This window comes from Acipenser ruthenus, chromosome 1, assembly GCF_902713425.1.
Source record: "Acipenser ruthenus chromosome 1, fAciRut3.2 maternal haplotype, whole genome shotgun sequence".
Taxonomy (NCBI): Eukaryota; Metazoa; Chordata; class Actinopteri; order Acipenseriformes; family Acipenseridae; genus Acipenser; species Acipenser ruthenus.
The window spans coordinates 3,144,774-3,159,924 of record NC_081189.1 but is presented as its reverse complement, the minus strand read 5'-3'; the positions used below and the strand labels follow the sequence as shown (position 1 = coordinate 3,159,924).

At 40.6% G+C, this 15,151-nt stretch overlaps 1 protein-coding gene across 2 annotated transcripts in view; it reads left to right on the top strand.

Annotated features, from left to right (window-relative positions):
- Window positions 1–398: 398 nt before the first annotated feature.
- LOC117403970 (protein unc-13 homolog B) overlaps window positions 399–15,151 on the top strand; it is a 222,221-nt gene continuing 207,468 nt past the window's right edge. The window contains exon 1 of one of the 2 annotated variants that reach the window (XM_059029881.1): window positions 399–677. In XM_059029881.1, coding sequence (XP_058885864.1) covers window positions 656–677 — 22 coding nt within the window. In that variant the 5' untranslated portion in view covers window positions 399–655. The remainder of the gene's footprint in view (window positions 678–15,151) is intronic. The other variant, XM_059029927.1, reaches the window with a different exon arrangement.

Sequence of the window (15,151 nt, the reverse complement as noted above, 5' to 3'; positions counted from 1 at the left end):
GGAGTTTACTGTAACTATATAAACGCTGGAGACAGGATTAGGTAGTGACGCCTGTGTCTACATATGGGCTACCTATTAATACAAATAACACAGAGTGACCTTAACCACAGTGCTTCGGTTACCTGCCCTTCCTTAGTTATAGTACAGTAGTATTAATACGCCCGTCCTATTATTATCACCATCTAATTACCAGAACGTTTCCTCACCTCCAATTCTACCTGCCTCCGCTACCTCTTTGACGTCACCACCTGTTACTAGTCCTTCAACCTGTTACCCTGGACCCCGCCCCTTCTCTCCTCCCATTGGTCTCATCTTCTCCCGGAGGCCGCCCCTCTGGCTGGTTGGCTGCCCTGCCCGTCAAGCCTGTGCCGGCCCCGCCCTGTGTAGATGTGTCTAGGTGAGTCCCTATAATAATCCATCATGGCGTTGCGAGGCTGGGAGCAGTGGCTCTCAAGCCTCACTCTCTTAACTTCGTCTGCAGGTTATTTCATGGCAGTGACAGCACCGGTTTTCAACTGAGAAAAGCAAAACAACGACAACTGGAGAACAGTTTGTAATGCTTCACACGGAGGGAATGTATTCTGTTTAGCGGTTGTGATTTATCTCATATCAACTCAAAACTGCAACAGGATTTTATACGAGTGCGCTAGCGGCTATGTCTCTACTTTGTGTGCGGGGTAAGTGTTCTGTTTTTATAAACAGGTTGTTCAGATCCATGTGTTTTTTTTTTTTTTTTTTTTTAACCAGCATTATCTATAGCCGCTTGCAACTTATTGCATGCGTTTTTTGGTATTTGACAGCTCGGCAAACCGCTTTGGTCTTAACTTTTTGTGTCGAGATTTTTTTTAAAACCATGATCATTACAGTTTACAGGATCTTTTTTAAAGAGCACTATTCTAACGTTCGAGGTCTTGAGCTTTTGTTCGAATGCAAAAGCAGCGTTTTTTTTAAAACTGAAAACTTATTTTAATTTTAAATTCTGCCGAATATTGGTTGAACAAATGAATAAAAGCAAACCGTTTGTCTGTGCTAGTTTGGTTTGCTCGTGTCAAGTACATACAGCCGATGTGTGTGCTGTTGTGTTGGACAGTTTTTTTCCCACTCAATTTGACAGTGTAATTGTTTTAGAATGCTGAGTTTTTGAAGTTGAAACTATTTTATTAAACGAATTGGCATGTATTAGCCCACGGCACGGTACTATATTCATTTGGAGGGCTGCACATATATATCCTGTAGTACTAGCAGAATAAATAATTTCATTTTAAATTGTCCAAAGATGCAGTGACGTATGGTATTTAAATGTTCTGGCATGACTAGGCGTCAAAGTTTAATATTAAACTTATTGTGGTATATCATTTTTCTAAATAAATAAATCAACACACACACACACACACACAAAACTGCCAAATTATTTACTTCAATAAAGTGTGCAACGAGTTGTAAACATGCTTTTTTTAACTTGGGTTTTGTAAATCTGGAGTAAAATCCTAAATGTTCATTAAGTTTCGCACATGTTGAATGCATCTGCTTAGATCAGGTACTATCAAAGTCTAAATGTAATGGTAAACACTGCGCAGATGCCTTGCTTTTGTATTTAGTAATACTGTATAACGAATGAGTTCATTTACGATATTGTGACAGACACCCGTGTACCGCTGAAGCCTATTTGTCACGCGCATGTCTTAACCCTTTATAACGTTGTACCCGCCCCCATTGTACATGGTCGAACAGAGAAACAAACGCCAGCTTCACAATTTGACATGCCACTAGACCGTATACATAACATCGATTACATGATATTTCAATAGCGTTTCATACCATTTCATTATTTTCTTTATCATCTTCTAAACTATACTCTGTGCTGCACTCGCTCTACAAGGTCACTCTTCTATAGATAGGCCATGTCCTTGTCCTTTTTTAGACGTTGTGGAAAGTTGCTTTGGAGTATGCATACTCTATTTAAAATGGAACTAAAGGTGCTATTGCTAAAAAACAAACAAACAAAAAATAGTATTTGCTTTTCATACCAGAATACCACCTGGCTATGATCTCACGTTTCAAATGAATACAATAGCACTTCCTCATGCTAGAGCTACAGAAAAGGGAACACAAACACCTCACATTATGCATCCAATATAATCAAAGTTGTTGGAGTTACTATATATTACCAGGTAATATACAGCCAGTTCATTAAAATTGAAAAATGTGTTACAGTTTTTACATATCCTAAAGGCTTTTGGTTGTAAAATATTTGCTCTAAGTGGAGAGCTTTCATTCTGCAGTGATGGATATGCAATAGAAAATACCCTTGGTGAATACGGTTCCACCTTTTCAAGAACAATGCTATAGGATTTATCCCTGTAAGATATGTTCCTTCCTCTGGACTTTCTGAGCGTCTGTATGTGTCTCTTTCCACAACGCAGCTATGGCCAAAAGTTTAGCATCATCCTAAGGAATGAATTCATTTAGCTTCATAAAGTCGAATGAAACCTGCAGAATAATGCTCCTGTGTCAGGGATGGCTGAGTGGTGACGTCAGGCCAGAAGCAGCAACTACACGCAGGCAGAAACCCGGGTGCAAAGCGCACTGCGGAGATACTTTTATTCAAACAAACAAAAAAGGTTTAACAAAATGAAAAAGTTCTCATATATAGGTACGTTAATCCAGTCCTTACTTTCAGTTTGTTTTTGCTCTCTCTCGCTCGCTCCTCTCAAACACCCTCCCCGAACACAGAGAGCTGCATGAGCGAAGTGGAAATGTAGGTCATACTATTTCAGTAGCATGTAGAAAATCCATGGAAACACTGAATGGTAGTTAGCACTTTTTAGGAAAAACCCAGTGTGATAAGGTCTATGGAGAGGATGTGCTAGCAAATTTATTTTTTCATCTATAGCGAGCGATTGCTTAGCTTGTGTCTCAGTCTGAGAGGCGGATCAAATGGTTTGGTGGTGTGAAGCCTGGAACAAAGAAGAATCAGGGGCAGCAGTGTGGAGTAGTGTTTAGGGCTCTGGACTCTTGACCGGAGGGTCATGGGTTCAATCCCAGGTGGGGGACACTGCTGCTGTACCCTTGAGCAAGGCACTTTACCTCGATTGCTCCAGTAAAAACCCAACTGTATAAATGGGTAATTGTATGTAAAAATAATGTGATGTCTTGTAACAATTGTAAGTTGCACTGGATAAGGGCGTCTGCTAAGAAATAAATAATAATAAGAAGAATCAGGGGGGACTTGATTGAAGTTAAAATCTGAAAAGACACAGCACAGAAACCAGGACCAGAGGACACAGCTGGAAATGAAGTGGAGACTTAGGCCAGGGGGAAGGAGATGCTTGTTCACAGAGTGGAGAGGTTATGGCATGGGCTCCCTAGTCATGTTGCTGAGACAGAATCACTTAGATGCTTTAAGACCCAACTTGTCAAAGTTCTGAGATCGATCGGCTACTAGGAACCGGATGAGCTTATGCAGGCCGAATGGCCTCCTCTCGTTCGTACATTGTCTTATATTCTTATGAAACATATTCAGTGACTGCTCAGGGGTTGACCAGCCTGTGTATGTTCTAATCATCTGGTCTGATTAGTTTCTGTCACCCTTTGAAATGCAGATTAAAGCACCTAGGTGGTATTTTAGTGTTTGAATGAATAATGAATGCTTCTTTCGCACTGCGTTTTCAAGCACCCTGGTTTGCCAGCGAGAGCAGTTCTTCCACATTCAGACCTTAGCCTATACCGGGGGCGCTGCGTTAATATGTTATATGTATATATCATGTTATACAATTGCTATTTCTAAATTAATTCACTAGGAATATTTTCCTGACAGTAATATATTTACAGCCTTCATGTTTAGCCTACATTTTTTTTCTGTGCCGTCCACGATTTAAAACCTGTCTAACGCGTCCTTCGGCACGAGTTGGAGAGATCGAATTATTCCCGCAGTCCTGAATCTGAAATGGCTAGTCCCAATTGAAATGGCTGGGAATGAACAAGTCTGATTTCATATCCCTTTCAGGTCAAATCCAGTAGCAGATGGAAATGTTGTTTAAATGACCACGTTGGAGCCTGATCAGTAGCTGGATGTGTTCCCTGAAAGAAAACCAGGTGCTGCCTTGTGTACCAAGTGGAGCTGATTATTTTAGGTTGTCATACATGCAGCTTAGCTGTATCTTGCTGGTAACTTTAGCTGTTTGTTTTTCCACTGGGGGTAACGGCTCTTTGAATAATGCCCTTCTACTCTGCCAGGTTAAAGCCCATGGTTAATGGTATGTCAGGTGTTCAATGCTCAGCACTGCTCTGTCTATGATTACTAAAGGGGTTGTCAGAGGCTACAGCAGCTTTTTGACTACAGCAGTTGCTCCCACATTGATTGAAATGGAACACAACTCCCCAGTGCCATGAGCCACATTGCATCTAACCCCCAAGTCTATATTAAAAATAAAAAATAACACAAGCAGTTTTTTCATGCACTTCAAAAAGAACGGCTGGTAAGAAGCGCTGCATAATCCAAAACTCTGTCTGTGGTCTGTACAGGATTCTCAATGCACAGCAGCTGCCACCTTGCTCCGATATCGTAGCTTGACCTTTAAGTGTTTATAAGTACTTATTAATGGAAGCAGTTAATGAATAAACTGTGGCAGACTAGTTCTCTGTAAGTTCACCTGCTGAACAGCAGGCGGGTTAAAGCAGTCTGGAGTCCAGATGTGTTGCTTTACAGGTAACCTCTTAAGCAGTGCTGCTGCAGAGACCTCTCTGGAAGATGAATGAACACCCAGCAGCTGCTGCGCTCTAGGGAGAGCTCTGTTTTAAGTCATTGTTGCGGTCGGCTCCCTGCTTCTCTGCTCTGTCTCGTTGCTGCTGTTTTTTGGATTGAGTCATTGCTACATGGCACCATCTCCAGACTGGCATGTCGGTTTTCAAAGTGCTTACTGCTGTCTGTTATTAAACTACTAGGCATAATATTGAAGCATGTGAGTTAAGTAAGAGATTCTCCAGGTCTTATAACGTAGGCACATTTATGTGCTCACGTGGATCGCTGCTAGACCTATGTAGCTGTGTGTGAGTTTTGTGTAACTATTCAGCAACGATCATAGGAAAGTCAAAGGATTTTAAGGAGCTTAAGTGGCATGATAGTAGGTGCCTGAGCAAGTGTCCCTCAACGCAGTGGCGGATTGACCAACGTGTCCATCTAGACAGAATTGGCAATGTTTGCAGAAAATAAACACGGGTTGACAGAGGGTCATAACAGATCAAGCGCTCTGACAAGAATGCTCTTACCAGCCCACCTGCATTGTGGGCTGGTAAGAGCATTCACTTTTGGCCAGACTGTGGTGTGTTTGATAATAAAATAACATGCATTTCCTCTTTTAAAACACTGGGCAATTCTAAAGTGCTGTGCTTTAAATGAATCTGTACTCCTGAGATTTAAGGGTTTGGGTATTCTCTGTCTCTCTCTGGCTCTGTGTATCTCTCTCCTTTTTTATTTAAATCAAGGAGTTTGAATATAGTAGTAGTGAGCTCAGTGGTAACGGAGGTAGGCATTTCCCACAGTGACTTTTTCTCCGCTGTTTCTGTGTAATTACTGTATGGTTTCCACTTCGCTGGCTATGGTTTGCTTAGCGGATTACCGTCTGTTCCACAGGTAAACCTCAAAGTGCAGTCAGTCTGCAGCGACTGGCCCTGATGAGACTACAATAACAATTGACATCTATTCACATATATTTCAGATAGTCATTTGATTCACATGGCGGCTCTTGCTTTCTGTAACCAAACTGCCGGCTGATGTCTTTAAATCCCCTTTGGAAAGAAGAGGTTGCATCTTAAAGGAAAATGATAGCTGAGAAGTTTGTTTAAGAAAATAAAAATGACAGATTTTATAATTTCTTTCATGGGGAGTTAGGAGTTTGTTACCATTGTAGCTTCGAAGACGGTTGCATTTTGCTTCTCTGTTTTACAAACGTAGAAATGGCGATGGTCCAGTATACTTGCATAGCATGTGAGTGAAGCTGAAGAGTAAGAAGCAGGGTTCTGTAAATAAAGCGTTCTGCGTCCCCACGTGTTGCTACAACTGTTTAAGTGACGCACCTGTCATTTCTTTCATTGTTAACATCCTGACAACTTTTTACACTTACAACTTTTAAAGTCTGTTTCAAAGCTCTTTTCAAAATGGCTGCTCTAGTGCACTGATAGTTGTCAGGATGTTAACAATGAAAAGAAAAATTACAGCTAGATTATTTAAACAGTTGTGGCAACACATGGGGACATATAACACTATTTCAGAATCCCGCTACTTACTCTTAATGAGCCTTATACTTTTTAAGGAACATAAACTGAAAATTCCTCTTGTGAGAACAGATAGGCCAGACATTATGTACTGTAGAGAGCTCTTGAATTCTGGAATCGATTGCCATTTAACATTCAAAATGCAGCTTCACTGCATACATTTAATTCTTTGATTCCTAATTATGTCTTTGCTCAATGACTACCGCTGTCTAATGAAAAACACGTGTGAGCGATGGAAAACAGGTCTACTTTTTCATTTCTGGGACCCTCATGTAAACAAGCTGGCTGTGCTAACTTAATGAGGTTTTGTGTTTAAATTTTAAATAAAAACATTTAAATTACGTTGGACTTGTCTCCCAGTGGCAGTGGAGCTGTGTCGGGAGTATATGGATTCTGTTGTACTTAAAGATGCATTAATAATTACCTCGTGTTGTGTGTGTTTGTGTGTTTGTGTGGGTGGGTGTGCTTGTCAAACTGCTTGACGTGGAACCTGCAAGATCTGACAGAGAGGAGTACATTCGCATTGCAAAGTGAAAGCCTCTTGCATAACCTCGCTTTGCTTTACCAAACGCCGTGCGGCTATGAATCGAGGAACACTAAATCCTTTAAAGCAAGGTTCAAGATGAAGGGTGTCTCCTTGTGTGTGGTGTGTGTTTTTTTTTGTTTTTTTTTGCATCCATTTTTACATCCGTTGCTGAAAGCCTGTCAAATGAACTGTAGTGAGCTGGCTCGGTTGAGGAACTCGTTGGCTGATGTGCGGGGAAGGTCTGGCTGGCCCTTTTGGCACTGCAGACATTGTGTTGGTCTCTGAGTCTTCTAGGGGTCTGAGCTAATAACATTTTAAAATCCATATATTAGCCATTGTGTGCTTCCATTCGCTAGCTACATCTCTTGTGCAAGAAGCCGGTGTTGCAGCAAACATTTTAAATATGACGTCTGGTACCGTGCTGGTTTTATAGAAAGCTCTCCGTATTCTTACTTTCAGGTAGTCTTACCGTTTCACTTACTCGGTCATTTCACCCCACCAGTGTCTCGTGAGGAGGAGAGGGGGCATGTTCTTACTCTGCAGACATTGAAGCTTTATCGTCGGACCCCCTCACCCCAGACTATTTTCATTTTGACAAGGAGTTCCATCTCTGAGTGCTTTTCTGTTTGGTAACAGGGGATACAATACAGGTAGTTGTACAGTATAAATGTGCTTTCAGCTCACCACATGTGTAGCTTATCAATTCAATAATATCCTTCTTTCTTGCTTTGAAGAGGAAACGGGAAGTTCCTTCCTTGACCCTTATCTGCTGCTGCATTTTTGTTCTCCGCTATTGTGAAGCCTGCTTTTATTTTTTGAACAATTCCTGAGTTTCGCTATGATTGGTTTTGTTTTTTACTAGATGTTGTATGTTTTAGCATTTATTTCATAGTGTTTTTCGTCAAGTGTTGTGGGTTTGTCCTGTTGCAAAAAAACAAAACCCATATACTATGTTCAATTTTAAAAGCAATGAATCTTGGATTTGACAAACATATTGACGAGAAGTCTTTCAGTGTTAGAACCAGATTCATGGCTTATAAGACGGCTCTTTTTTATTTTATTTTTATTTCACCTGGTTGATGTCTGCGGAGCTACATTTAAGTGTAAATATGATGGATGTTTTATTTAATTAAAGAAGCTTTGAGTGCAGTATTTTATTGTCTAAATGATTCAATTGCAGAGTTGTTTATATGGCTTCTCTGGAGAACATTTGCATTGTGTGCTTCCTGATCGTCATTGTTTTATAATGATGCACAACAAAGAGGCTGGTGAAAATGCAGTAGGGTAAGAATTCATTTTTTTAAAGCCTGGGTTATCTCCCTTTCAGAGCAGTTACCGGAGACCCAAGTGGCTACCTTTCTGGTGTGGAACAGGAGATTGACAATGCCAGTCATTCTGAGTGATGGATCCTGAAGATTCCCTGAGAAAGGAAAGGCTTTTATTTGTGTCTAGTGAATGAACTGGCTTTATCCCTTCGCCAGTAGCCATGGGACTATAAACATCCCAGTGAATGACCAGGCCACGAGGCCGCTGCTCGAGGCTCTCCTGCATTGTCTGAGCACAGCTGCCTCCTGCCTGCCGGCTCCCCTCATGCTTTTCATCGCCTGTGTGGTCATTGCCTTGTCCACTGCAGGTGTGCAGTAACAAATTAAGCGCTTCTGTCTCGCTACGAATGCCAGTAAGAATCTTAATTGCAGAATTTGCTGCTTGGACCAAGAGTGGTAATTCAGCTAGGCTAAAAAAAATAGTTTTTAATAGGCAGGCAGAACAAAAGCAGGGTTTCGATCTCGTTTATTAAGGTCTAATTAAACAATCTGAAAAATTTGTGAATATGTCATCAAAACTTGCATTTTGACCACTTTCAGACATGCGGGACATTAGTTACACAGCTCATCTTTTGCAGGCCCATAACACCTGCCCTGGCACCCTTTGTTCCTCAAAGTTATGGAAGTCTTCTCACTCATTAGATTGGAAACTGTCTTTCTCCTATCAATGTCTGTTTTCATGAATCCTCTGAAATAGTATGAAAGCCTTGTGTACTGTGTTAGAATTATATTAGTTTTGTTTTACTGTTTTTAGTTGGCCTGATTTCAGGATCTTGAAAGGAACATTTTGCGATGATACCTGGCAAGTCACACACGAAACCAAAGTGCATACCTGAGTGACACACGAGGAAGTACTGTAGGTGAATCTTCATCTGTAAATTGTTTCTTTGTATCTCACCTGTGGTTTTCAGCCAAGGCTTGTGAGAAGTGTTTGTTACCGTAATACTCATTATGAAAAGTGGAAGTGAACCCGTCTACCACAGGGCTCCTGAGGTGACACAAACATCACTGCTGTTTTCAGCAGAAACAATACTTCAGACACAGCTGAGGATGGACCAAAAAAATCAACAGCTGCCAAAGCCCTGTTGATAAATTGATGGGCCTTGTCCTTGCTTGGCTGGAGTAACTGACCCATGCATTTGTCACCTCTAGATTGGACTGTTGTAATGCCTTACGGACCCCTTCACAGACTCTACAACTAGTTCAGAATGCTGCCTCCTGAGTCCTTGCAAACACCAAACCCCGTCTGCATACAGAGGTTTCACACACAGTACATCTTGCTGTCTCGATAAACAAGCCACGTGTACTTCATCTCCCATTCAAAATTATAAGAACGTATTTTTCATTTGCGTTTTTGTGCATTACTACTGCTTGCAACTGCTTCGGTCACTGTAGTACTCGTAGTCAGAATAAATGGCTGAGATGCAGATGAGCAATCTTCATGAGAATCTCCTGAAGATGCTGACTGCTTAGCTGTCAGTGTGCACTGTCAGTGTACACTCTGCACTAGGTGTTCATTTTTATGCTTAAAAAAATCTGTAAGGGCATCCCTGTTCAACTAGTGCGGAAAATAACAACAAAAGCACAACGTTGAATTTAGGCGACTGGAAAAATGAAAAACGAGTTAAAAGTAGGATCAGGGATTAACAATTCACGTAATTTGTCAACTCTGTTTTGAAATAAAATTAAAGGGACCAGAATTAGGTTCAGGCAAGATATGAAGGTAAAAGCAAAGATTGTTTTGCAAATAACAGCTTTTTCTGAGTTTAATTATGAAACAGAATCAGCTAAATTTGTCACCTGATTAAAAATAAAACCCTAAAACTTCAAGCCCTACTTGTTCTCATTTACTTTCTCCAAAATACTTGTTTTATTTCTTGGCAATATGGACCTTTATTAATATGGGGCATAACACATTATTTAAAAATAATGCATTAGCATTAGTGTGTGTACGCATTACGCCTGACTAAACATGAAATGGTACTTCAGTGTGGACGCTAAAGTTTGTGCTGGATTAATTAAAACATTTTTGAGTACGGGTCTTGAGTTCGGTTAGGCCTATGTAGTGTGGACAGGGCCTAAAGTAAATATCCTTAATATTGCTGGTAAAGCCAAATATGAGGCTTATTGTTGCCACCTACAGGACTGGAGTGCATCTTAATCGGAACTTTTTTTTTTTTAAAACAAGCAAGTATTTTAGGGTCATTGCTGCAGTGTAATAGATTACCCTGAATGTGCATGTCTGCATCACTTTCCATTCTGTGCATCCAGTGAACGCAAGATAAAATGTTTTTCCGTCCAATGGATTTATTTTGCATCTGGGATGCAACATTTTGTGTTAATGCGACCTCTGCGCATACTTACCACATGTTATCATCTGCGATGATTCTGACATGTTACACCTGATTAGCCAGACCGGTCTCTGGCTGAGGGAACACAAAGCCACTTTGTGGCTTAGAACTTGGTTTCAGTACAAGGTTTCAGGCCACCATGGGGAGACTTTGGGGTTGATACAGCAAAGTTGCCTCAAACTAGGTCTCCTGGAACCAGGTTTCAAGCCACTGTTCCTGAAAAGGGGACTTTGTGTTCTGTCAGCTTTTAGGTTTTCTGAGCTGACCTGGGCTAAGAAAAAGGACTCTAACTGGTACACCACTAAACTGCAATAGTGTGCCATCCTACAGTACCTGTTTTTAAATTGTAAGACCTATTTGTTTGATTTTTAATAGCCGCCTTTTTTCTTTTTTTGGATTATGATTCCTGTGGGTTTTAAGACACTGTATAAGTGTATTGTTGTGATGAGTCTGCAACTCATTTCAATATTTCTGGAGGGACATGTAAGCATTCTTCTATGATTACATCATCTAATTCTTCCATGGATGAGTTACAAATCTGCTTGTTTATTTTGGGAAAGGTTAAAAACAAACAAACAAACAAAAAAAAAACCCTCCACCTACCACAGGGTTAGAAACTCGTAATAGTCCTGAACAGAGTTCTGGGTTTCAAAACCCCTTGTTCAGGTTTATTATTGAAATGACCAGTTGCCAGAAGTTTGAACAACCAGGCCGCTGGTAAATCTGCGCCAAAATGATCACACTTCTCATCGCAGCATGAATAAATCATGCCTGAGCATGTAGGGTTATTAGGAGCTGCTCATGCAGCTATAAGGGAGGAACAATTCATTTAACATCAAACCCTTGGCTCCTGATCATTTCAGTAACATATACTGTAGTACCTTTATTGAGGGTGGTTCTGAAGTCCAGGACTTTCTGCTGGATCTTCAGTGAAAGTCAGAAGGCAACCCTTAACACCAGGGTTTCATGCCAGATCCCAGGGGACAGTGCAGCAGTTTGATCCCATTGGGGAGATTACTGTAGCATCAGGTTTGATTGTGCTTAACAGGTTAGTGTGTCCAGAGGTATTTCCTTGGCAACCACATATATGACCAGGGATGAACCGTGGCCAGCTTGTATCTACAGCAGGAATACCAGATAAAGCTGGCGTGACTGTAATGCATGACTTTTTGTGGGAAATCGCACCTGACAGGTAAGTGTATTCATTTAATAGTTATTCTCTCCCCTCACCCCCCAAAAGCAGATGCCTGCTTCAGAGAGTTGTGCCGCTATTACAACATGCAGTTCCTTTTTGTACTTGTTCAAAATGTTGAGATGAGCAAAAACACAGTTCCCTTTTCAATCTGCCTGCCACAGGTCAGGTATTCACTGAGCATTTTATATCAGAGCTGCTGATAGAGCCCCTCCGGGGAGTGATGTCCTTCGTCCCGCCTTCTGAGGGAACAAATAGTAACTACGGAGCTCACTTCCTTTTCTGCTTCTCACTGTGGTCAGGTACTAATATATCCAGTTGCTGTAATTGAGTCCTGTATGAAAGGGCTCTCACTCGAGTTTTCCTGGAGTTACCCTGCTTTATTTTTAAGAAATATTGCCGGAAGTCGGCTTGCCACTTCCCTGGAATCAGTAACTCGGCGTCTGAACTGAGCTGTAATCGTTGCGCAACTGCGCTTCGTTATCTTTCTCTCTTTTTCACTAGTCTGTAGACTGCTTTCTATCCAGGCCATACCTTCGGGCCAGCGGTGGAGGAGATACAACACTCCCACCGAGAACGTGAGGCAGCTCGGCAGGTAGCCTCGATGCTTCCTTCCTGTTCTCCGGAGCGTGATAGAATGAGAATCCCCGCATGGTGACCTGGGGCATCACCTTCAGGCTTCTGTGGCAGCAAACAGCCAGGCCTACCCGCAAAGACGGGGGAGTGCTGGACGTGGGGCCCCAACGCAGCAACGCTACTGGAGGCAGTTCCACCACCGCCCCAGGCAGCCCCCGCAGCAGGGCTCCTCCACAGCCTCAGCAACCCAAGCAGGTCTCCTGAAGGCTTACGGCCTCAGACCCACCCTTTTACACAACACCAGCTACAATACTGACACGATTGGACCTCGGACACTTGGGTGCTCGCCACACAGAACTGTCTATCCTTGTTTCAAAAAGGATCGATAGTACATCTGGTGTTGTGCCAAAAGTTGCTGGGTCTACATATATGTATATATGTGTGTGTGTGTGTATGTGTGTATGTGTGTACGTACGTACATGCATACATGCATACATGCATACATGCATACATGCATACATACATGCATGGTTAAGAAACTATTTACTCTCACGCCAATGAAGGGTAGAATTGGATTTTAAAAATGAGGTTACTGCTCCTTTTAGAATTCCAACACTAGAATACAAGTTTTATAATTTTTTGTTTTTATACTTTCAGTGAGAATATAATTATTTGGGCTTAATTGAGTGCTGCTGTTGGCTCTAAATAACTGTTTTGGAAAACATCAGAATTACAGTCATTGTGTTTGTGATTCTTTCAAGAAACACGAATCTTCAGTAAGTCAACAAACATGTTCGGAAGGAGAAGTGTCCTTCAAAAAGTAAAGCTTCAGAGTGTGTCGTCAGGGCAAGGGTGGTTGAGTTGATTTCAGAGCGATTTGTAATGTCTGTATTAATGTGGATGGGATCTGCTGTGAAATATAATCCAGCAGTGCTGCTAGTTAATCCATTGTCCTGTGCTGTTTGATTAAGAAATTAGTCACCGCCTTATTAACCAAACTGTTTGGCTTTGTTACATCTTGTAGCTCTTTGTGTTAAGGGCCTGTTATTGTTGGTGTCCTGGAAGGGACCTGTTGCCATGGCGACTTCATTATGTAGGGCTTTGTCCCCCACAAAGCCCTACATCTAACATGTGATGAATCATGATGACTAGGACTATGATAAACCTGGTTCACAGTTTGTCATTTATTACCATAAGACAATGGTATTCAATTGCATTCTCTGGTGGGCCAGATAAGGGTTGTTTTTAAATGATCATGAAAATCTGACTGTCCAATCACACTTTACATACAGTAATAGAACGTTTCAACACTACACATGCACCAATCAGCTAATATATCTCAGAAATATCCACTTACAATGATACAATGTCTGATCGCCATTTAATAATAAAAATAGAAAGCAAATATATATATTTATTTTATGTGCAAACCTTTTGGTCATGGCTGTAATATAGCTTTGTATTTGTTATATAGTTTTTGTGAAGAAACCTGTTTTTGTGTTTTATTAATTTGTGTACCAGTTGGTAAGCCTTGGTATGGGCCACTTTTTAAATTTTCTGTGTGCGGGTGTATTAACACAAGCTTAATAACAAAAAAAAGACGCGCAAAATACAATTTATTTACTTATCTGACTATAGATAACTTGTTGTTAATAATCTTTTTTCCTGATTTTTTTTTTTTTTTTTTTAAGATTTTGGAAGTACCAAATGGAGACAGTTAAAGACGTACTTGAAATATTCCAGCACTCGTGACAATTAATTTTCCATGGAATTGATGCTACTTCTTGAGTATCCATAAAAGTAAATGCTTTAATAGGCAATGTGGCTGGGCGCTGGAGCCTTTAAGGACTGCTGGACTGTTTGTTGCTAATTGATTGGCCCAGACAACAATGACATTGTAATGCAAGTTACACAGTATAAAATATATCTTCACGAAAATACAATATACTGTTGACCACTTCATTTATTTTTAAAATTCATGTTTGCCCAAAACTTCTATAAAATAACATAGATTTACTCAAAGCATTGTATACAACAAATAACTAATGGTTATTGTTACAGTATTCTAACAACTCTTCACCATTCGTTGTGTACAGTTACCATTTACACCCTTCGAATATTACTGAGACTTAGTGGTATGTAAAAGTACCAATGAAGTACCATTGAAATACCATTGTGTATTTTTCTATCATTAAGAATACCATTTGCTACCATTTCTTACCATTTAAGGCTCAATGGTTACCATTAGTATTTTTTTGTAAGACTGGAGTAATTGCTGTGAAAATATACAAAGTTTGTTTTGTGTGGTGTGTTCTTTTTTTTTTTATATAAAGATGTTTTTTCTTTTATTGACCTATAAATGCCACTCATTTCAACATGTGTTTTTGTTTTGCTTAGTATAGTTTGGCAGTGTGCTGGGAAGGTACATCTTATATTTGTTAACTGGAGAAAAAAAGTGCATTGCAGTAGTACTGTGGTGGTGGTGGTGGTGTTGTTGTGTGTTTTATTTAATTTATTTATAAAGGAATCAGGGTTCAGACTTCTTATCGAAACATAAAAGGAACAAAGCTGTTTGCTGGGGTTTCCATGGCAATCTCATTACACTGTGAATCAGACAGAATAATGCGCGAGTGCAAGTCTGCCCGCCCCTTTTAATAAACTGCGCAGGGAGAGAGGGACGTGGTCTTTGTTACAATTAAACTCTTCAAGTTCTTCATCGTTTATCCTGTTTTTTGGTCTCTCCTTGAAAGTATTAAAAACCATGCAAATGATCTGTATGAAGACATTTTTGTTGCATGTTTTTAGGTTATATTTTGGACTGGATCTCTTGGTAGGAAGACGGATAGAATCCAGGTCCAGAACCCTATTTAAATAAGATTGGATTGCAAGTTTCCAAGTGGGTCAAATT